At 33.4% G+C, this 24,500-nt stretch overlaps 4 protein-coding genes across 5 annotated transcripts; 1 reads left to right on the plus strand and 3 right to left on the minus strand.

Annotated features, from left to right (window-relative positions):
- Positions 1–3,730: 3,730 nt before the first annotated feature.
- Positions 3,731–6,235, plus strand: LOC107496536 (DNA-directed RNA polymerases II, IV and V subunit 6A). The gene is made up of 6 exons (XM_016117814.2): positions 3,731–3,866; positions 4,166–4,199; positions 4,338–4,510; positions 4,779–4,830; positions 5,733–5,800; positions 5,909–6,235. The coding sequence occupies exons 1-6, from the start codon at positions 3,832–3,834 to the stop codon at positions 5,979–5,981; spliced, it is 435 nt and encodes a 144-aa protein (XP_015973300.1). The 5' UTR covers positions 3,731–3,831; the 3' UTR covers positions 5,982–6,235.
- An 890-nt stretch (positions 6,236–7,125) lies between these two features.
- Positions 7,126–11,667, minus strand: LOC107496392 (probable disease resistance protein At4g27220). The gene is made up of 3 exons (XM_021127142.2): positions 11,492–11,667; positions 7,963–11,100; positions 7,126–7,800 (listed from the first exon to the last, which is right to left on the minus strand). The coding sequence occupies exons 2-3, from the start codon at positions 11,083–11,085 to the stop codon at positions 7,186–7,188; spliced, it is 3,738 nt and encodes a 1,245-aa protein (XP_020982801.1). The 5' UTR covers positions 11,086–11,100; positions 11,492–11,667; the 3' UTR covers positions 7,126–7,185.
- A 1,106-nt stretch (positions 11,668–12,773) lies between these two features.
- Positions 12,774–14,961, minus strand: LOC107496447 (UPF0481 protein At3g47200). 2 transcript variants are annotated; one of them, XM_052251864.1, is made up of 3 exons: positions 14,799–14,961; positions 13,621–14,067; positions 12,774–13,476 (listed from the first exon to the last, which is right to left on the minus strand). In XM_052251864.1, exons 2-3 carry the CDS (start codon positions 14,065–14,067, stop codon positions 12,805–12,807), a joined length of 1,119 nt encoding a protein of 372 aa, XP_052107824.1. In that variant the 5' UTR covers positions 14,799–14,961; the 3' UTR covers positions 12,774–12,804. The 2 variants fall into 2 exon arrangements, with proteins under 2 accessions (XP_052107824.1, XP_052107823.1); XM_052251863.1 differs by having other exon boundaries at positions 12,774–14,067.
- A 6,958-nt stretch (positions 14,962–21,919) lies between these two features.
- On the minus strand, positions 21,920–22,797 carry LOC107496393 (UPF0481 protein At3g47200-like). The gene is made up of 2 exons (XM_052252049.1): positions 22,011–22,797; positions 21,920–21,933 (listed from the first exon to the last, which is right to left on the minus strand). The coding sequence occupies exons 1-2, from the start codon at positions 22,795–22,797 to the stop codon at positions 21,920–21,922; spliced, it is 801 nt and encodes a 266-aa protein (XP_052108009.1).
- Between the last annotated feature and the right edge of the window lie 1,703 nt (positions 22,798–24,500).

Raw genomic sequence — 24,500 nt, forward strand, 5'->3', positions numbered from 1 at the left:
TTTTAAAACTAAAAGAAAATAATAACTAAAAAATTTTCTTAATTTGAATAAAAACTCTCTTATAAATATAGTAAAAATATAATATGTGATATAGAAAAAAAAACTAAAGCGACATAAATTTTTACTAAAAATAAAAATATTTTTTTGTTCATTTTTTTAGACATATAACTATTTTATTCAAGGTATAAATTTTAATTGATATTTTACCAAAAAAACACAATTAATACAAAAATAAAACTTAAATAAGGCAAATATGTTCCAAAAAAAATTAGAATAAAATAAAAACTCCCATTATAACTATTAATCATAATCATATATATTTATTTTAAAATTTATATTTCGAAAATTCAGAATATTAATATTTTTTATTTTTTATTTTTTTCAATTTTAAACTATTATAAATATTCGTTGTTCTCTAATAATAATAATCCTTTTAAAAAAATAAACATAATTAAATAATTTTAAAAATATATAATGATTTATAAAATAACAAAAAAATGTACAATTACCTAAAATATATTATTTTTGTGTAGCAATTGAAATTTAATTGCCAATATACAAATTATATATAATATCCTATCATAAACAAATAAGTATTTAATCAAAGAATTTAATATTTATATAATATAAAAAATAAATTAAAATTTGAGCTTAATGATAGTAAACGCTCAAGTTTAAATTTTTATAAATCAAATTTTATCATTTTTTTCTCGAAGTGACTTATACCATGAAAAATTCCTAATGCATTATTTGATACTTAAATAATAGAAATAATATATTAATAAATAAAAAATATTATTAAAAGTTAAATCTACAGATAAAAAATTATAACTTGCAAAAATATCTCTAAAATTTATTACATAAATATTAAAAGTCATGTATTTATATAAATTAAATTATATTAAATTGTAAGATATTTAGATATTTAATTAAATTTAAAATAAATGGTATGCCAATTCAAATAATTTAGATTGAAGATAAAAAAATATATAATCAAATTATATCATATAATATAACATTTCTATAAGTTTCTTTTATAAGAGATTTAATACAAAAATATTTATCATCATCTATTTGACGTAACAATTTATATTTAGGTGAATTGTTCCAAAAAATACCTTTTTGAATTATTTATTGTTAATATCAGGTCAATTTCATAACATTCAATAATAACATAAATGATTATATTTGAACCACAGAGTTAACCTAAAATAAAATCTAGAAATTGATGAGAACAAAATATTAAGACAAAAAATTATTAGAAGCATAAAAATAGAAAAAAATATCAAATTTAAATAATATCAAAAAGAATCTAATATATAAAGATGTGAATTGTAAAAATAGAGGGATACATATATAAAGAAAAATAGCATGCATGCATAAACGTTTTTTCACTATATCATAATTTGCTCCAGCTATACGATGAATTCAGCGGTAGTCGACAGTTCCAAAAGTTTACATCGGTGCACCTCGAACACATGACCTGATTTCTTAAGTTGCAAGTATGCCGAGCACATTGTCGACCAATTCCATCAGCAACGGTAATGCCTAAATTGAGATATTTTCAAGTTATAAACAAACAATTAACGAAACACTATTCATCCATACCTTCTCATTTATCCATAAAAGCAATTTTATATAAAAAAAAGAAAAAAAGAGTTAAAATAGCAAGAGCGATAAAAATGATGATTCTTATTATTTTGTTTGGCCGTCTATATATAGAAGACCAGAAAATTATCATTATCTAACAAAATTAATTTGTATTTATTGCATTTAATTTGAATAAGCAAGAAATTGTCATATTTTAGTTTAGTATTTAATTCACATGATTTAAATTTGACTTAATACATATAATTTAATTTGATTTAATTATTAGTCAAAATATCTCAATTACTTATTTTATTTATAAATTTATTATTTTAATTATTAATAATTTAATCAAATCAATTAATTAATATACATAATTTATACCTAATTTGATTTAATAAATTAAAAAATACTACCAGAATATTAAAAAAATAAATTAAAAAATACTATTAAAATAAATTGATATAAATTATAATAATTATGTAATATTTAAATATCTAATTAAATCAATTAGTTGATATAATTAATCTCATAATAAATTATATTTAATAAGTTAAAAGAAATAAATCGAGAAACACTCTCATAAGCATGCCACGTCAGCTCTATCATTAAGTGTAGAAATTCGATTTTTATATAATATAATAGAATAGACGTTAATTCATATATAGTATATAAATAAATTTAATTAGAATAAATAATAATTTATTTATTTTATTTTAGACTTTATAAATGAAAAGACTAATTCACTAATATAATGAATTATATAATATATAAATTATAATAAATTATATTAAAAAAAGAAATATTTAAATATCTAATCAAATTAATTAGTTGATATAATTAATTCAGTGCAATTAATTGTGTTGAATGAGTTAAAATAATTAAATTGGGTAACACTCTCTGAAACATGTCATGTCAGCTTCATCGTTAAGTGCAGACATCCGATTTTTATATAATAGAATAGATTACATCAAAATTAAAATTTTTATGGTCACATTTTGTCCAGTAAAAAAAAGAAAAAAATAGATAGATCCTAACTTTTTAAATTTTTGACAAATACATCTCTGACAAAATTTAAATAAAAAAAAGTTCTTGACTTTAACAAAACGGAAGACACTTTAATCCTTCTGTCTATTTGCCTCTCATACACCAAACGGAACTGACTGACGTGGATGAAATGGTGTCCAGGTGTCCATTATGGTGCCACGCTGGAAGAGGAATAAAGTTCGAAGGACAAATAGGACATTGAGAATTTAGTTCATTATGCTTCTATATGTATCATATATTACTATCTAATTCAATAATAAAATGTGTCACATGACACTCTTATTAAAATTGAGAAAAAATATTTTTTTTTCAAAATTAATAAACTCCCTTCCTAAATTCTCTCATCTACCTTTCTCCATTTTTCTATTTCTCTCTACTATTTTTACTCTATATATAATTTATATTTTATATTAGTAATTTGACAAATCAAAATACGTCATCCGATATTTTTTTACAATTAACATATTTTAAATATGAAAGTATATACGTTACATTATTTTAAATTTTAGATAACGAATGTTAAAATTAATTATTAATAAAAAATTAGACTTTTTCATATAAAAAATAATAACTAAAAATCTTATTATTTAAATTTTTATCTACAGATATCTTGGTCTTCTTAGCAAGAGACTTTTGTCAACTTACGACTTTTTTGTAAAAGAAGTTTGATTTTATAAATCTTTTGTCAAGCATAATGAACTAAATTCTCAAAGACCTATTTGTCCTTCGAACTTTATTTGCAAAATGACGTCAAGGACTTATTTGTCCTTCGAACTTTATTCCCCTTAGCGTGGCACCATAACGAATATCTAGAAACCATTTCACCCACGTCAGCCAGTTTCGTTTGGTGTATGAGCAACAAATAGACAAAATGATTAAATTGTCCTATATTTATGAGCGACAAATAGACAACATGATTAAATTGTCCTATATTTATTAAAATCAGAGACCTTTTTGTATTTAAATTTTGTCACTCAAAAATTTAAAAAGTTTTGACCTATCTATCTTTTTCGCTAACATATTCGGTTATTCACTTTGATTATAAAAAAAAAGAAAAGGCCAAATATTTCATAAATATGAATATTTTTTATTTCGTGAATATAAATCTTTGGCGCGTGCGAGAGAGGGGTTTTAGTTCACGCAGCGCAAGCTTCAAGCAGGGATTTTGGCTCTCTCTCTCTTCTCTGCAAATTCACCATGGCCGACGAAGACTACGATGACATCGATATGGGGTTAATCTCTCTATATCTCTCTTTGTTATGTGCATAAATCAGAGTTTGTGGAGATTAAAATTTAAAATCTCGTCTGTGTTTCTTCGATGGATTCGTTTTATTCATTATTAGGGTTTTTTTAATTTTTTATTTTGAGGTTCTGATTTGGTCACTGTTACAAAATTACCTATTAGCTACTGCGTTTCATGCTTTTACAATTTCAATGCTTAGTTAGAGCTATCTATTCTGCTTCTTCAATTTGTTTATTGCTAACTTGTTATTGAGAGATTTCTCATATACAAAGAATGTTGATGATGCAGATATGAAGATGAACCCCCAGAGCCTGAGATTGAGGTATAGAAATTTTTGGCCTTTTGCTATGTTTTTGTCCCCTTTTTTTTATTTATTTTGTACAAGTATATATGGTTATGGAACATGGGATTGAATGATTCAATGAAATTTATTGGTGGATTCTTTGATTTTGATGGGCAGGAGGGGGCAGAGGAGGATGTTGATAACAACAAAAATGAGGACATCACTGGAGAGCCTCTTGAGGTCGATGACAAGGAAGATGAACAACCGGTGGAGCGTCCTCGAAAGACTTCGAAGTACATGACCAAGTACGAGCGTGCCCGGATTCTGGGTACCCGTGCTCTCCAAATCAGGTTTCATTCTAACTCCCTGATGTTTAGGGTCTGTGTAGCTTTAGAAAGAATTTGTTGTGTTCAATATTTACCACAAGAATGCCATCTAATGGTTGATTGTTTCGTTTATCTTGCAATCAGTAAGCAGATTTGGGGATAAAAAAATGAGATGGTAGTTTTGCAGTTAGAATTGAAAATAGAAGATGAAAAAGAATTAACCTTAGGGTTAAGGTTTTGCTTATTATTTTTTTCTTTGTGATGACATAAAATGCTCCTTCTTAAATGGCAGTATGAATGCTCCTGTTATGGTGGAACTGGAGGGGGAAACTGATCCACTTGAGGTAATGCACTTCCTTTTATGTTCTTTTACTTGATCTTTGCTTCCTTCTTGTAATGTTACAATATTTGAGTACATTGTGACTTGTGAGTGTTTTCATTGCTAAATTTGTTATGCCAGATGACAAATATTAAATCTCCAAATATGTGTTAGTGTGGTCATATCCCCTAACATTTCATTAAGAATCTTCACGACATTGACCACCTTAATGCTTTTTTGTCAATTCCGATATCCTTGAAATGCATATTATAGTATTTAGGTTCTTGCCCTGTAGTTTGCTATACAGTTGTACAAATAAGCTGCTAATACACAGATGCATAGATTGTTCATATAGTAGCTCAAATTTCACCAGACATTGGTTTATCTTGATCTATCACGTCCCATGTGTTTCTCTTGTTTTTATGTCTGGCATGTAAACAAGTTTTACTGTCATTGCATGCCTTCTCCTAGCCTTTCCCTTGAAATATAAGTTCTCAGCTTTAGATATTACACCATAAACTGTAGTTTTTAATTCAGTTTGATGATGACATGGTTATTTTAATATAGAAATGTAGAACTATGGATTTTATTTTGATCTGCAATGTGTAGAATTTTATAAGTTATTTGGAGCAGGTTTGTTTGCATTGAATATGCCATGCTGCACATTCTCTTTGTTCCTATGTTATCCTTATTTGTTAATGTGCTGCCAACAGCTTTGATATTTCCTGTAGTTCTGAGCATTCTTTCATAGGTCTAGTTCCAACTATTTTCGTTATATTAATTATTCAAGATACATATTTTGTTTGAGCTCCTCTGTGGTTTCTTCCTTTTACTTACTCAGTTGTTTGATTGCACTAGCTTTGCAATTTTTTGAAATTTTACCTAGATCATATTTCTAATATCTTGTTTGTTCTCTTAATGTATTAGATTGCTATGAAAGAGCTTCGAGAGCGGAAGATACCCTTTACCATCCGTCGCTACTTACCCGATGGAAGGTAACTACATAATGCATTTCACAAGTTTTGGGACCTGATTTTTCTTGTTTACGTCTTCTTTCTTTATGTCATGCTCACTGTTACCATTTTTTGACTAAAATTTTCCAGCTTTGAGGATTGGGGGGTTGATGAACTGATTGTGGAAGACTCGTGGAAGAGGCAAGTTGGCGGTGGTAATTGATGCTTTAAACTGACAGATGAGATATAATTAGTGAGGGAGGTTCATATCAGGCCTGGATTTTGCATAAACTTTGGGTTATAATGCTGTATGAATTGTTTGTGCATGAGACTTATAGTTACGCTTGTCTATATTTCTTTAGTTTCTTCAATAGTATGTTTTAAGAATTGTCAAATCCCCTTCTTGGAAACAATATGGGATAAATGGAACACTGGATCCAAAGTCCAAACCTAATTCTGTTTTCTACTTTTCTCTAATCTTGTGTCTTGTGATGATATCTTTGGAGAGTTTTCAGGAAAATATAGATATCATCATATTTAATTGATATTATTGTTATTTATGCCTTTTTGTTATAAAAAAATATATGTTCAATTGCTCATAAAAAGATAAATGTATTACATATGTAATTGAATTTTTAAAAAATAACAAAAGTAAAAATAGAACAATAGTCGATTATCTAATCTATTATAATCAAACTACACGGGCTATATTAAACAAGATAATAAACTGATGAAAAATAAACAATTCCACAAACTGAAGCATACTATAATATAAATAAAAAGCAATATTTCATAATTATCTAAATTTGTTTTATTTAAATATTTTATTTGATATTACTACATTAGCAAATAATTTGATTTAACAATCTATCTATTATTTAAAAAATCTTAAGAACTTAACAAAAACATCTATGGATGACGTACATAGCAATTAAACTCTATTAATAAACCATTTAATATGCTACATTGCAACTTGCAATGCCATTGTTTCATATCATGGGAGAAGCAGAAGATTGCTCTCTCTACCTTTGTTTTGCTACGAAAAGCTAAATTTTAAGTTGGTACTTGTTAACAATAGTATTGACTCTTGACTTTCTATATCAGCCAAGAAACTTTTTCAAATTATATGAACCATTGTACATATATACACACGAAGGAAAGATGCTGTAAATTGGATTCACATGCATGTCCGTATGAGTCACTTCCTGACAAATATTTCCTTTGTATTTTTATTCTACTTTTATTTTCACATGTCTCGAGTTAAATATTAAAATAATAAATATTTTGATGATATTAAAACAATGATTCATCATCAACTCTAATGAGATTACATTGCAATCAAACTCAAATAACAATGAAACATTGTTTACATTGATGAAGGAATATTTATATCTCTCTACCTTTGTTCTATTCTGAAGAGCTAAAACTTAAGTTGCTTCAGAAATTGAAGTAAAATTTGGGCACTGATCTACCATGATCTTCACTGCTTTCATTGGCTGTAATAGTTCAAATCCTATGCAAATGTCCACCAGACATGGTAGTTTGTTCAGTTTCATTTCTCTGAGATTTGGAAACACAATCTTGTCACTACTATTCCTGAAAACTTGTACAAGTTCAGCAGCATCTGAAATGTGCAGATAACTTAGTTGAGGAGGCATTCCAAGCACAGAAACACAGAAAATGCTTTTTAATTTGTTGCAATTCTTGACAGTCAAGTTTCTCAACTTTGGGAAACACACTACTTTAGTATTGGATAAATCATGATGAAGTTCTTCATTCTCTGAAACAATCTCTTCCAGTTCATTGCAGCCTTGTATAACAAGCGATGTCAACTCGGGTAGGCTTCTCAGAATCACAGCTGAGAAGATCGATTTCAATTTCGCACAGCCGTCCACCTTTAAATATTGAAGATGTTGAAGACTCAAAATCTGTCTGTTAGTAGGATCAGACCATATGAACCTCAATTCGGAGAAGCCTCGAAATTCTACTTGCTCTAATTCTGAGGCCAAATGTTTTCCCTGATCCTCCTCAAGGGAAACTCCCTGCATTAGTAGTGTTATATAAGACATCTTAATTTAGTATTTGTAACTAATTGTTTTTTTTCTTTTCAAAACGGTCTTACCAAATTTATGATCAAGTATGTATACTGTACCAAAAGTTTTCAGGAAAAAAAAGCGAATTTATCATCAAGGGGTGGAATGTACCTTATGCAGATGCTGCTGTCTCATTGTTGACCTAACCATAACATTGACACAAGATGTGCTCAATTTTGGACAGTTAACACATCTTAGCTCCCTCAAACATGGCCACCAAGGCTGACTGTTTCCCCTGCATATCTGAATGAGATTCGCGAGGTTCTGGAGTTTGAGTGATTTCAAATTGGGAAGCTTGGTTTGGATCTCATTTTGATATTCATTGCCAAAGATATATTTCAGCTCTGAAGCCTTAAAAATATCTATCTCTTGCAATTTCTCAAGGCCAACACAAAAGCTTGGGAGCACAAATTCTAACTTTGGACAATAATGAATGCAGAGTTTCTTCAAATTTGGGAGCATTGATTGTGAGTTGTTAAGAGCTTGAGATATGTCCTCATTACCATTATCTTCTTCATTTGAAATTATGCACCTTAGATCCTTGCAATCTGCTATAGATAGCTCTTCTAATTGTTCTAGACTTTTGGCAGCAGACATAGAGAATAGTGCAACCGCTGCGCAGCTGATGGCAACAGTTGGCTGATAAAGTCCTCTGCCATCAATTTTAAGGATTTTAAGACTGCGCAATTCGCAGTTCGCAGGGAAAATGTTGCGCAACTGCTCACACTTCCTTATGTAGAGTTCTTCTAATTTCTCAAAGAAGCCAAGAGCATGCATAGGTGAACCATGGCAAAGTTCTTTCAAGTTTTCCACTTCCTCCAGCTCTAACTTGACTAAACCTGGCATCAAGGCATCTAACTGAAAATAACTCCCAGAAGAAGATGTATCTATGATGCATTCTATCTCCGAACAAGAGCGAAGCCTGAGCTTAGTCAAATCATTCATGCTTCCGGCTGCTTTAACCAACTCTGGAGCAACATTCTTACATCCTCCACGAAGGCGGTTCAAGTAAATATCCTCTGCTCTTTGCAGAAGATTCATCTTAGATGCACCAAATTTGGATATATCAAACTCTTTCAAGCTTAGAGATCTCACACTAGAATTCTCATTGATGCCATGGCCATAAGTTTGTAATGGTCCGAGCTCTAATATATACCTCTGTAGATTCGAAGATATAACATCATCAAGAAAAGTTTGACATGGAAACATGCATTTATCATCCTTGTGGAAGGAAGGTCCAGAAACATATAACTCTTCAAGCTGTTCACAATTTCCTATTGCTTCAGAATTATAGTTTTCTAGAACTGCACAACCTTGCAAATCCAGCAACTTCAATTTATTCAATCTCTCAATTTCCTTCGGAATTTGTTTGAAGCGACAAGCTCTCAAATCAAGAACCTCAAGCTTTGTAAGGTTCAATATGAAAGATATATCATCTAAATCCCATCCTCTCAAGCATAAAGTTTGCAGGTTAGTCAAGGATTGAGTTGAATGTGGCAATGATAATAAAGTCCTAAAACCTTCACTGATAATTGCCATAACCTTGATCTCTTTAAGGCCTTCAAAAGATGCACTTGCTATATCCAAGGACATTCTAGAACTCAGCAATAGAAACTCAAGCTTTGGAGCAGTGACTTGAGCAGCAATCCGGTTCGTTTTCTTGTTCCATGATGATACTGCAAAATAATCATTGATGTCTCCATTTTCAACCAAGGTGTTTAGATCTTTAACAAGATTTACCAGAATCTTTTTGTTCTCTGATCTAGATGCTATCCACAAAGCAGTGTCGCGAACCATATCATGCATCTTCACATGATCTGCTCTATTCACATTAGAAAAGTGTTCTTTGTTTTTGTCAGAGTGCATCAGCAGACAAGAGTTTATAAGTTTGTTAATACTAGCTCTCAACTGATTCCTTGCTGTGTCAATCGATTCAACTTCGCCACATATGCCTAATCCCACTCCATATCTGATCAAATCTTCAACAAAGATCTCATGATCTTCTGGAAACATACTACACATCAAGAACATTAGCTTATCTCTTTTGCTTCTCAAATGATTGTAACTTAATTCAATGCAGGAGAAGGCATCTCTCACTCCATCTTCAACATCCATTGGCTTTGACTGTTTCAGACAGTATAATGCTGCCTTCCAGACCTCAATAGGCTTCTTTTTCAAGGAAGATCCCACTGCTTCGATTGCGATTGGTAACCCTTTACATTCCACAGCAACATTTGAGGCCACCTTTAATAGCTCGGATGGCGAATTGTCACCTCTTCCTGAATACTCTTTGAAAAACATCCAAGCTTCCTCTTCTGACAAGAGATGTAAAGGAATCTCTCTTTGACAGTTCATCAAGGTGCAAACTCCACGCAGACGCGTAGTCAAAAGCACCTTGCAGCTGCTTTGGTTACCCTCTTCACAAGGAATTCCAATATCTTCAAGCTTAAGCTTAGCCCAAACATCATCCAAGATCACAAGAATTCTCTCTTTACTTTGCAGCCCCAAAGATATTCTTATTGCTCTTGATGCTTTATTTTCTTCAGAAAATTTCAGCCCCATCAATTCAGCAATTTCCTTCTGAATCTCTTTGATATCCGGAGTTTGTGACACAGTGGCAAGCACAACTCGGTCGAAAAGATTCATAGTCTTGGCCTTGTTACCAACTGCTTTCACCAGTATTGTCTTACCAGAACCTCCCATTCCATAGAGTCCAATCAAATTGATACTATCATCTTGCAACGCCTCCAAAATTTGATCCAAAGCTTTCTGTGTGGACTTGAAGTAAACAATGTTTCCAGGATATAAATACTCACTGCCTGGAATTGGAGCAGGGAAGGAAATAGCATCAAATTGACCATTTTTGTTCAGATTTATTAGAGACTCTATTTTCTGTTGCATTTTCTTGCACAGATTATATCTCTTCCCAATAGAACATTGTCCCTTGAAACAACTTCCATTAGTCTCTACTTCTGTTTCCAGATTCTCCACCTCTTCTACAAGCTTTTCGGCTTCATTGATCCACTTCAGAACAGAATCTTTGACTTGTTCTGTTTTATCAGTTGCTTCAACTCTTTTCTGCACACTACCTAGAATTGAAATCAGTTTCTGCTTTTCTTTTTCAAGATTCTTAATGAATCTTCCAGCACGAAACAGATACTGTCCTTGACGTATCGCTAAATCCACTGCATATTCTGAGATCTTGGCAGCTATGGAGATGAAAATTTCAGCCATTTAAACAAAGGTAACCTGCCAAGAAAACCACATGTCAATAGCATCAAAGCAAAGAAGATTCTGTTATGAAAACCAGAAGGCAAAAAGTGGAAAAAAATCTCACAAGAAAATATTTATTGTTTATATGGTATTATGAAAGCTATTTCCACCAACGATTTCCTCATCTTTAAAATTTATCAAATTCCATCTTAATCAAATTCTTAAATACCAACTTCATCACCATAGATCTTACTTTTCCATTACTATTGAGATGGTAACTATGTGGAATTAAAAAAAAAAATAAAATAAAATGCTAAGACAGTAGAGTTCACAGCATAATCATTGCTTCAACAAAAAACATAAACAAATATTAGACATGAAGAATATAGAGCTTAGTAAGAAAGAGACATGTGGAATTTAAACTCACGGTAATTAAGATTCTGCAGGACTCAAAGTGTGATGATTCCTCAACAATTCTGGCCACCAGAAAGTGAAAGATAGTGTGGATGGATTTGCTTAGTGATTAAACCAAAACCATGCATACTGGGTGGAGATTAGGCACTGGAAACTGGAAAGTAAACTAATCAATCAGTAGGCGCTTTTGGTTCATAAAAGTAAAATCAAAAGCAAAAGACTCTTTCAATTATTGAAGAGGAAGCATCCTTTGTAATAAAATAATAATTAATAGAATGACTTGACTTCATGAGTTGACCGAAGTCAACAAAGTTTACAAAATTTAGTTAGTAATGACTATAATATAGCAAGAACTTCGCTCATGCAACAATACTAAAATAGATTTTATTTTATTTTCTCATCACCATTTCATTTCTAAAACTTATCTTCTGCAATTGATATTTTCTCTTTGGAACACACACATGGATTATTTTTGGAACAAACCTGTGTCATTTAAATTAATATGTGGAATGCTGAAGTCACTGCAGGTTCAAATTCTTTAAATTTCATGCCATTTGTCTTTTTTTTTTTTATAGATATTTTAAAAGAGAAGTATAATATTGTACTTATAGCAACTTGAATGAAAGCCAAAAAGGCCAAAGTAAAGCTTGAAAAGTTAACATTTTATTTCACTGTTTGTTTAGAACTTAGGATCTAAGGCTTACTAGTAATGATAGTACAGAACAGAGTGTTTGAATGGCAGTGAAAATAAGTATTATGACTGCAGCAATGGAAGCTGCTGTGTTCCATTGAAGAGGAAGCAAAAGACTCTTTCAATCATTGAAGAGGAAGCAAAAGACTCTTTCAATCATTGAAGAGGAAGCATCCTTTGTAATAATCAATCGATTGACTTGACTTCATGAGTTGACCCAAGTTACCAAACTTTACAAAATTTAGTAATGAACATAGCAAACGCTTATCTCATCCAACAATACTAAAATAGATTTTATTTTATTTTCTCATCACCATTTCATTTGTAAAACTTATCTTCTCCAATTGATTTTTTCTTTTTGAAACACACATATGTGGAATGTTGAAGTTACTTCTTCAGGCTCAAATTCTTTAAAATATAAGAAGAGTTTAATTTAAAATTTCATGTTTTTTTTTTCTTTGTTTTTTTGATAGATATTTTAGAAGAGAAGTATATTGTTGTACTTGTAGCAACTTGAATGAAAGCCATACAAGCCAAAGTAAACATTTTATTTTACTATCTATTTAGAATTTAGGATACAAGGTTTACTACTAATAATAGTACAGAACTCATCACCATGATATTTCTCTTATTAATTAAACTTGGAGAATAGAACATACTGTCTGAATAAGAAGAATAAGAAGGAGCAATGCAATTCCAGCAATGAAAGTCACTGTCTTCCATGGAGTGGTGAAATAATCGCGTCTCAGAGTTGCCATTTTAGTGTGCCAAGGATGCTTGTAGTAAGCATTCAAACCATGACAAATTTGGAGATAATTAGCATTATAATTTTCCATTAGAATATTTTTCCCAACATCACTGAATATCTTATTCACCGAAGTGTCATTACCAATTATGGTACTCTCAATTATTCCAGCATTAATGAGGACATCCACATCCTTGTTTGAGTTGACAAGTTGAGCAAGGAAGTTAACGTAGTCAGTGAGGTAGTGATGTCGAGGATAGTGACACTGTTCCAAAGCTACAATGTTCCTCAACCTAACTTCAGTCTTATCATGCACTAAAATGTGTGGAATTTTAAGAACACCATGTTCAAATTCCAAGTCAAGTATGCAGTCATGATTTGATTTATTTACTTGGAACTTCACTCCTGCTTTAAATAACTCAGATGCACCGTGACCAAGGACTAACTGTCCACGCTCCCTTGGAGTTGTTGTATGAAATGGTGTCAAATACAAGTATCTAAGCAGATCAGTGAAATGTGCTATCCTGCTAGTCTCCAGTGTTAACACTCCTTGTTTTTCGACCTTTGAAAACATACCAACAGCAAGCCTCAAAAATGGAGAGAATTTACCACCATTATTTAAGCGAGAAGCAAAAGCTAGATTGTATAGCATCTCAAAAACAAAAAAAGGAACCTGATTCTCAAGTAATAACAGATCATATATTACCCGAACCCACATCCACGGTTTTGAGAAGATAGCATCATTTCTCATCCACTCATCTCTGAGAAAAAGCTCAATTACGAAACAACAGTCTATGAATATCACCTTCACCAATTTATCCACTGTGAGATTGATCTTCTCAGAGTAACATGCACGGATGTGTGGTTCCAACTGTTGCACGCAACTCACCAAGTCGCTTAAACTTGCCTCTGATCTTTGAATGAAGTGTTGGCAGTAAACCTGTTTGTGGGATTCCATGGTTACCAGCCTGTAATTCCCGTAATGAAGAGGACCGATTGAAACAAGCCCTGGGGTGTATGCATCTTCGTTTGACTGGCGGATTTCATGGGGCACTTTGTAGATGCAGCAGCTTTTGGTTGTAAACAAAGGTTGTGCCTTCTTCAGCATTGCTTCCAGCTCTTTAGCTACATGATTCTCCATATATCTATTCATCTGCATGAGAATCATTAGAAAGAAAGTAAGGTTAGAAATGATAATACTTGATGAAAGCCATGCATGAACCTTTTGTCTACATGTTATGGACAAAATTAGCTAGCTATGTCTTTCACTTATTCAAGTTCAATTTCTATGTTTAGGAAGAAAAATTAAAAAAGAAAAAGAAACTTTTGATAACTGGTTAGAAAACTTAAGGCAGTGAAACAGAGGATTTTTCTTTCGAGGAGTGCTAGGCTCAGTAACTTTTGTGATTTGTAGCTATCAAATAGCACTTAATGATGATTTTAATGGTGTGAGATTTCATCTAATGACTCACTTTTCTTTGCTGGTTAAGCCAGAATTTAATAAAGTTGCTGGCCTCCTGAACTTTTCTTTTTCTCGAAATTTATCGTTGACAAAAAGTTATCTTCTGTAATCGAGTTTTTTCTTTAGCTTTTTTTGTTTTAGCAAGAGAACACACAGTACACGAGGTTTTTTCTAATTTCTTGAACTGTAAACATTCCACTGTCACTCGAATTATTAACTCCATATTAATATTTAATATAATCAAATTCTTAAATACCAACCTCATCACAGTAGATCTTACTTTTCACTAATATGAAAGATTTAAAAAAAAAATATGGCTGAGAGTAGATTTCATAGCACAATCATTGTTCCAATAATAAATAAATATTAGACATGAAGAATAAAGAGCGAAGTAAGAACGAGATATGTGGAATTTAACTCACAGTAAGATGTTGCAGCCTCAAAGTGTGATGATCCCTATAATAATTTCTAGCTACCACCTGGAAGTGAAAGATAGTGTGGCTGAAATTGCTTAGTGCTTAAACCAAAACAATGCATATTGGGTGGAAGCTAGCTAGGCACAAGAAATGTAAATAAAAGTAAGATCAAAAGCAACAGGCCCTTCCAATTATTGAAGAGGAAGCATCCTATGTAAAATTCAATAGAGAAAAAAAAAAGTATGAGGAGATAATGAGTTTAATGTACAATTTGTATAATAAAAATAAAAATAAAATTAAAATTATAATATAATTAGTTAATAATTAATTTTTAATAATTTTAAATTTTAAATTTTAAAAATATAAAAATTTGGTTATAAAAAAGTTACGTATTCCTCCATTTGACTTCATGAGTTGACTCAAGTCAATAAAAGTTACAAAATTTCATTAGAATGAATATAATATAGCAAAAACTTGTCTCATGCAAGATGCAACAACACTAAAATACATCTTGTTATAGTTTGAGATAAGGATTATCTTGGACTTATAACAGTTATTAGAATTTCTATTTTAGAAAATGTAAGGCTTGATTCTTTTATCTTATATCCAAATTAATACTTACAATTTTTTTTACTAAAAAGTAATAAGTATTAATTTAAATTTTTATCTTAGAGGGAGAGAGGGTTCCTTTTTTTTTCCTTTCTTTTTTTTTGGGTTGTAATATGTGTTCTATGTATTCTATCTATCATTGTAATATGAATGTGAGAACCCCCACCTCTCTTGCTTATTATCTATTTGGCTCAAGAATAAAATCTAATTATAATGATCAGTAGTGCAAGAAGGTCAATACATTTTGTGATTTGTAATCATCAATTAGTCATTATTAACATTTAATAATTAAATGCTAGCTAAGTTTTAATGAAAGTATTGGCCTCGGAGACTTTTTCTATAACCATTATATGTCTAACAATACCTTGTGGTTCCATGCTAAGAGGTCCAATTGAAAGAAGCATTTTGGTCACGTTCTGCTTTACCATCATCTTCTTGAAAACAGAAAACAAGGGGTGGGACTCAATTTGGATGATGGTTGCAGATCGTTATTATTGAAGGAAATTGATAACTTTGTATAACGAAGGAAAGAATTGAATATAGTTTAGCTAGTTACCAATTTTTAATATAAGTTATTCTTACTTTATTTCAGTATATACCTAATTTTTAGTGTGTGTTTGGATTCTGCCCTGGAAAGAGAAATACATGCAAAGATAAATTAAATAATTAATTAAATAAGAAGAATAAAAATGGGACAATATTTTAAAATTTGTCTCCAATTTTCTTTTGTAGTATTACAATTTATAGAATAAATTTTCTATCTCTAAAAATAAAATAATTTTGTGTATATATTTTAATTTCCATAACCAAAAGAGTTTTGTGTCTAAATTATCACCAATTAGAGTACTTATTAGCTGTCTTGCAATAATTACACCTCAAATTAGCAGTCCTTATCAACTTATAGGCAGAGCGTTGCATGGATCTTTGTATATACTATATAGCATTCAACTTATTATTGCAACTTTAATTTGGGCATATTAATATTCACCATTAGCAATAATACTGAGACTGGTTATATGTTGACAAAATGGAACCCAATTAGAACAATGGAAGAAACGATATCAATTCAAAAGTTCAAAATAGTAGTCACATACAAAGAACATAACATTGAAGCAACTATACCACTATATTATTAGCAGCACTTGCTGCAATCCACACCTTCTTAGTGAATTGTGAATGTCTACATTATTTAAACATATAAACCTCAAACCTACTACTACTAAACTTGGAGGACAGAACATACAGTTTGAATAACAGTGAGAATTAGCAGCATAATTCCAGCTATTGAAGCTGCTGTACTCCATGGAGAGGTGAAATAATCGCGCCTCAGAGTTGCCATTTTTACTGTGCCATGGATGATTATAGTAAGCATTCAAATCACGGCAAATTCGGAGGTAATCAACATTAGTAGTTGCAACCAAACTGTTCTTCCCAACATGGCAGAATAGGTTAGCCACTTTACTTTCATAATTACCACCAAATACGCAATCAATGATAGGAATAAAACACAATTCCCTACTTGCAAGAATCAGAGGAGCAACAATATCCACTCACAACAAGTATTAACACCAGCACAATAATACCCAATAGCAGCGGAAAAATCAAATAAACCAAAAACTATAAACAAGCTAACACACCAAGATTTTTAACGTGGAAAACCTCTTCAATGAGAGAAGTAAAAACCACGAGTCACCAAGACCAGGATATAACTTCACTATGATGAAAAATAGGGTACAAGAGAGTCACAAATTACTGCACAAAACGTGCATACAACAAGCCAAACAACCCAAGCTTCAAAGCTTTCAAAACAAGAACAAGAAGATGAAAATACCACAAAAATAGAGCTACTGTGCGTGGCCAATATCTCCAGCTACAAAGGTTGAATTGAAGATCCGAACGGTGAAATCAAAGAACCAGATGTGTAGAACACACTGTCCAAATTTGAGCTCGATCCAACGGTTAACGAATCTGCAGTGACCAATTTACAGAAACAGCTTTGTGTATGTGCGAAAATGACTTTCTCTCCTCTCTTCTCTCTAGTGTTTGGTGTTCTCCTTGCAAATGACCTCTCTCTCTCAACCCTAACTCACCTCAGCTACTTCAACTAATCATGGGCTTGGATACTAGCATTTGGGCTTTTTCTCCACATAGGAAGGGAGCCCAAAAACCCAACAATCAATTATTCCAGATTTAATGAGGACACCAGCATCCTTGTTTGTTTTCATCAGGTGATTAAGAAATACAACATAGTCAAGGATGTAGTGTTCTTTAGGATAATGACACTGCTCAAAAGCCACTATATTCCTCAACCAAATTTCAGTCCCATCACCCACTTTAATAATGATCAAGAAGCCTGAAATGGACCTTCTAGAGTCAATATCTCCTGCCATGTCTGAGTCAGTGTAACCAACTAGAATAGGCTTATCACTTCCATAATACAACTTCATGTTAGAAGTACCACGAAGATATCTCATTATCCATTTTACAGCATTCCAATGCTCTCTTCCTGGGTTTGAAACAAAACGGCTAACACAACCAACAGCATGAGCTATATCCGGTAGCATACATTAAACTACCCACGGCTGATGCATATGGAACTTTTTCCATGTCTTTCTTCTCTTCATCACTTGATGGACTCTGCTTGCAACTCAATTTGAAGTGTGTAGCAAGAGGAGTACTAACGACCTTTGCTTTCTCCATTTGGAACCTGTGCAACATTGTCTCTATGTATTTCTCCTGTGACAACCAAAGTTTCTTCTCCTTTCTATCACGCTCGATTCTTATGCCAAGAATCTCCTTTGCTGGACCAAGATCCTTCATTGCAAATGACATTACAAGTTGCTTCTTCAACATATCAATCCTAGAAGTATTCTGACCAACAATAAGCATATCATCAACATATATCAAAAGGATAATAAAATCATTACTAGCAAACTGTTTAACAAATACACAATGATCAGAAGTAGTCTTCTTGTAACCTTGTTCTGCCATAACAGACTCGAACTTCTTGTACCACTGTCTTGGAGCTTGCTTCAAGCCATACAAGCTCTTCTTTAGTTTGCAAACATGATCCTCTTTGCCTTTTACCATGAAACCTTCAGGTTGTTCCATGTAAATTTCATCCTTAAGATCGCCATGAAGGAAAGCAGTTTTCACATCCATCTGCTCTATCTCTAAATCAAAACTTGCAGCCAAACTCAAAATAGTCCTAATAGAAGATCTTCTCACAACCGGTGAAAAGATTTCATTATAGTCAACTCCCTTTTTCTGCCTGTAGCCCTTGACCACCAATCTAGCCTTGTACCTTGGACACTGAGAATTTTCTTCATGCTTCAACCTATAAACCCACCTGTTCTGCAAAGCTTTCTTTCCTTTTGGCAACTTCATAAGCTCAAATGTTTGATTATTATACAAGGATTTCATTTCATCTTGCATTGCATCAAACCATTTCTTATTGTCGTCACCTTCCATAGCTTCCGTATAACATTCAGGTTCTCCCCCATCAGTCAAGGTCACATATCCATCAGTAAATGTTACATACTCACTAGAAGGATACCTCGTTGAAGGTCGTCGCTCTCTAGTAGACCTCCTAGGATGGAAACCTGGTGGATCTTCAGGTAGCTCAGGTTGATTATCAGCATCATCATCAACTGGAGCATCAATTGGATCTCCCATCTCCTGGTCATCAGGAACCAAAGGCTCATTTTGTTGCATATGCTCCTGATATTGATTCTCTATTTGTTCTGACGAAGGAGGCGGCTAAACTGGATCTACATCAGTCAAGTCACTGCTCTCTTGTGATTGACTCTTCTTTGCCTTATCAATGTCCTCAATGGTCTGGTCTTCAATAAACTCTACATCACGGCTCCTTACAAGCTTCTTTTCAACTGGATCATAAAGCCTGTAACCAAACTCATCTTGACCATACCCAATAAAAATGCACTGCCTTGTCTTCACATCCAACTTGGACCTCTCATCCTTTGGAACATGAACAAATGCTTTGCATCCAAAGACTCTCAAGTGACCATACGAGACATCTTTACCCGACCAAACATGATCCGGAACATCATTGTCCAAAGCAATTGTAGGACTCAGATTAATCACATGAGCCGCTGTAAGTAGCGCTTCACCCCAAAAGACTTTAGGTAGCTTAGCTTCAGTAAGCATACACCTAACTCTTTCAATCAGTGTTCTATTCATCCTTTCTGCCAAACCATTCAACTGAGGTATTTTAGGAGGTGTTTTTTTCATGCCTAATGTCTTACTGCTTGCAATACATGTCAAATGGTCCACAATACTCACCACCATTATCAGTGCGAATACATTTAAACTTTTTACCTGTTTGTCTCTCAACCAAAGCTTGGAATTGTTTGAACTTTTCCAAAGCTTGGTTCTTTGTTTTCAAAGCATAAGTCCAAAGCTTTCTTGAATGATCATCAATAAAAGTAATAAAGTAAATAGCTCCACTAAAAGACCGTACCTTCAAAGGACCACAAATATCGGAGTGCACCAATTCCAAGAATTCTGATTTTCTTGAAGGTTGATGCTTCTTGAAGGATAATCTTCTTTGTTTGCTAGCCATGCAATGAGAACATTTCTCCAACTCTGTATTCTTTAAACCTGAAAGAGCATCCTTTCAAGCCAAATAGCTAAGTCATTTTTCACTAATATGACCAAGTCTTCTGTGCCACAAGCTACAAACTTCTTTACTTTCAATCGCATTCACACTACCTTTTGCAATCATGGCATGCATCACATACAAACTTGAAGTACCTTTTTCTCGAGCCACCACTAAGTTGCCTTTAGTAAGCTTCCATTGTCCAAAGCCGAAAGTGTTTACAAAGCCTTCATTATCAAGCCTTTTAACTGAAACCAAATTCAAGCGAACATCTGGAGCGTGTCTAACATCTTTAAGTAGTAGCTTCATTCCCATATTGGTCTCAAGACAAACATCTCCTGCACCAATAACCTTGGCCAAACCATCATTACCCATCTTAAGCACTCCAAAATTACCTGGAGTATAAGAAGTGAAGAACTCCTTCTTTGGTGTAACATGTATTGAGGCGCCACTATCAATTACCCAGCTAAACTCATCATCAGAAACAAGATTGACCTTGTACTCATAATCAGCAATATCAACAGTAAGAAGATCATCTGAAACAGAAGATACACGATCATTACCACCATCATCCTTCTTTTCTTGCTTACCTTTGTTCTCCTTTTTTCAAAGATAGCAATATTTTTGAATGTGACCCATTTTGTGACAGTAGTGACACTCAACATTCTTGTATCTTCCCTTGGATTTGCTCCTGCTTTTACCTCTACCCTTTTGAACTCTATTCTGATTTCTCCCCCTGGTTTCAGTGACTAACATTTCAGAGTGTGACGAAGAATTCTGCGTCTTCCTTCTCATCTCTTCATTTAAAATGCCACCTTTAACAAGTTGCATGCTCACTTTACCATTCGGAGCAGAATTAGTAAGAGAGATACGAAATGTCTCCCAAGAATCTGGTAGAGTATTTAGCAACCACAATCCTTGAACCTCATCTTCAAACTTGATTCCCATGCTTGACAACTGATCCAGAACTCCTTGAAATTCATTCAAGTGATCTAATACTTGTGACCCCTCCTTGTATCTCAAATTCATCAACATATTTAACAAGTACAATTTATTATTGCTAGACTTGGAAGCATACAAGGATTTAATTTGATTCCACAAAGCCTTAGCATGAGTCTCATTAGCAATGTGATTATAAACATTATCATCCACCAATTGCCTAATAAAACCATAAACATGTTGGTGTTCAAACTCCCATTTTTTATCTGTTTTAGATTCTGATTTTTGTAAAAATCACATAAACCAAAAATTATAAGCAAGCTAACACACCAAGATTTTTAACGTGGAAAACCTCCTCAATGAGAGAAGTAAAAACCACGAGTCACCAAGACCAGGATATAGCTTCACTATGATGAAAAATAGGGTACAAGAGAGTCACAAATTACTGCACAAAACGTGCATACAACAAGCCAAACAACCCAAGCTTCAAAGCTTTCAAAACAAGAACAAGAAGATGAAAATACCACAAAAATAGAGCTACTGTGCGTGGCCAATATCTCCAGCTACAGATGTTGAATTGAAGATCCGAACGGTGAAATCAAAGAACCAGATGTGTAGAACACACTGTCCAAATTTGAGCTCGATCCAACGGTTAACGAATCTGCAGTGACCAATTTACAGAAACAGCTTTGTGTATGTGCGAAAATGACTTTCTCTCCTCTCTTCTCTCTAGTGTTTGGTGTTCTCCTTGCAAATGACCTCTCTCTCTCAACCCTAACTCACCTCAGCTACTTCAACTAATCATGGGCTTGGATACTAGCATTTGGGCTTTTTCTCCACATAGGAAGGGAGCCCAAAAACCCAACAATCAATTATTCCAGATTTAATGAGGACACCAGCATCCTTGTTTGTTTTCATCAGGTGATTAAGAAATACAACATAGTCAAGGATGTAGTGTTCTTTAGGATAATGACACTGCTCAAAAGCCACTATATTCCTCAACCAAATTTCAGTCCCATCACCCACTTTAATATGCGGAATTTTAAGAGTACCATGATCAAATTCCAGGTCTAGCATGCATGATGATTTATTTACTATGAACTTGACTCCTGCTTCAACTAATTCAGATGCACTGTGACCAAGAACTAACAGTTCAGGGTTCCTTGAAAGTCTTGTATGAGATGGTAGCAAGATGAAGTATCTAATCAGATCAGTGAAATGTACTATAGCTGATGGTAATAACAATCCTTGTTTGTTGAACATTGAAAAATAAGTAACAGCAACCGACATAAATGAAGGGAATAGATCATGATCACCATTTAAGCGAGAAGCAAAAGCTGGATTGTATATCTTGTCAAAAACAAAGAAAGGAATCTGATTCTCAAGTAATAATAAATCATGTATTACCCGAGTACTCATCCACGGTTTTGAAGAGATAGCATCATTTATCATCCACTCATCTTTGAGGAAAAGCTCAAGTACGAAACAACAGTCTATGAATATCACCTTCACCAATTCGTCTACTGTGAGGTTAATTTTCTCCAAGTAACATGCACGGATTTGTGGTTCTAACTGTTGCACACAACTCACCAAATCGGTTAAACTTGCATTCGATCTTTGAATGAAATGTTGACAATAGACCTGTTTGTGGCTTTCCATGGTTATCAATCTGGAATTCCCATGATGAAGAGGACCAATTGAAACAACCGTTGGGGTGTATGCATCTTCGTTTAATTGCCGGATTTTATGGGGCACCTTGTAGCAGCAGCTTTTGGTTGTAAACAAAGGTTGAGCGTTCTTCAACATTGCTTCAAGGTCTATAGCTACATCATTCTCCATATATCTATACTGCATGATATGAGATGAGAACCACCATAAATAAGAAAAGAAAGAAAGGTTAGAAATGATAATAATTGATGAAAGCCATGTTAATGTTGCAAGTCTGACCATGAAGTTAGTAAAGAAAGCAAAGAAGAGTAACGAGTTTATAAGATGAGAGGTTTGTTATTTGACATTTAAAGTTTTGAGTTGGAAACAATAAAATAGTATAATTTTTTCATATATATATATAAATATGAGTTAAAATTATATTACAAAATTATTAAATTAAAAAATTAGTTTAATGACAAAACAATAATGATGTTTAAAAATTAATAAATTTTAATGGCTTCTAATATCATAGCAAGATGTTGAAGGCTCAAACTGTGATAATCCCCTCTATAATTTTGCCACCAGAAAGTGAAGACAGTGATTAAGCTAAAATTATCTTGCTCTTAACCAAAAGAATCTAAACCGACAAATGAGTATTAATAACAATATAATGCTGGTTGCTCCAAAGCCAGAATATTCCTCAGCCAAATTTCCGTCCATCTTCATATATACTATAGAGAGTTAATAGTTAAAATCGTCTTAAAAGATACGTTAATTTTTATTTTTATCTTTGAAAAATAAAATTAATCAAATTTATACCCGAAAGATAATCCTTCCGTCACCTCTTTCGCTGAGTTGGCAAACATTCGTTGAAGTGTGTCGTCAATTACCAACGTGGACTGCGTGGCAAATGCCAAATTATACCCTGTTGTTGCTGACAAGATAAATCTTTTATATCAAGTCAAATTAGTCTTTGAGTAGATAAACCTTAATCCCCTTTTTAATTTTCAACCCATTTTCTTCTCTTCTCTCACTGCTCATACCAATTTTCAAACCTCATAACCTCCTCTTTCCCCCTTTCCTCTATTCTTCCACTGCCGTGTGACCCGATTGGAACCCCAATTCTAATCCTATCTCCATTCTCATCGTTTTTGGATTCTTCCTTTCTCTTGTTGCAATCAAAGAGATGAAGAGGGATCACAGTAAAACTGGCTCCAACTACCGCCAACAAAGTTGCAATAACAGTAGCGTGGCCAAAGGCGAATGCTTGTCAATGTCGAGCAGGAAGGCCAAGATGTGAGAGGAAGACCACGACCCAAGCTCCGGTGGCGACGGCATAGACGAGCTCCTCGCTGCTCTTGGTTACAAGGTTCGCAACTCAAACATGGCTGACGTGACCCGATTCTCCTTCTCCTTCCCCCTTTCCTCCATTTTCCCATTGCTGTGTGACCTGATTGGAACCTCAATTCTAATCGTATCTCCATTCCTATCGTTTTCGGATTCTCCCTTTCTCTTGTTGCAATCAAAGAGATCAAAAGGGATCATAGTGAAGCTGACTCCAACTATGGCCAGCAAAGTAGCAGCAGCAACAGCGTGGCCAAAGGCGAATGCTCGTCAATGTCGAGCGAGAAGGCCAAGATGTGGGAGGAAGACCACGACCCAAGCTTCGACGGCAGCATGGACGAGCTCCTCGCTGTTCTTGGTTACAAGGTTCGCACGTCAAACATGGCTAGCGTGGCCCAGAAGCTGGAGACTAAACGGCGACGTTTCAACGTACAACATAAGAGAGCAGTATATCAAAATTGCCTCGTTTTGATTGTGTGCCACATTGACAGTTAACGATACACGTCAGCAAATGTTTGCCAACTTAATGAAGGAGATGACGAAAGGAC

The sequence above is a fragment of the Arachis duranensis genome, chromosome 7, assembly GCF_000817695.3.
Source record: "Arachis duranensis cultivar V14167 chromosome 7, aradu.V14167.gnm2.J7QH, whole genome shotgun sequence".
Lineage (NCBI taxonomy): Eukaryota > Viridiplantae > Streptophyta > Magnoliopsida > Fabales > Fabaceae > Arachis > Arachis duranensis.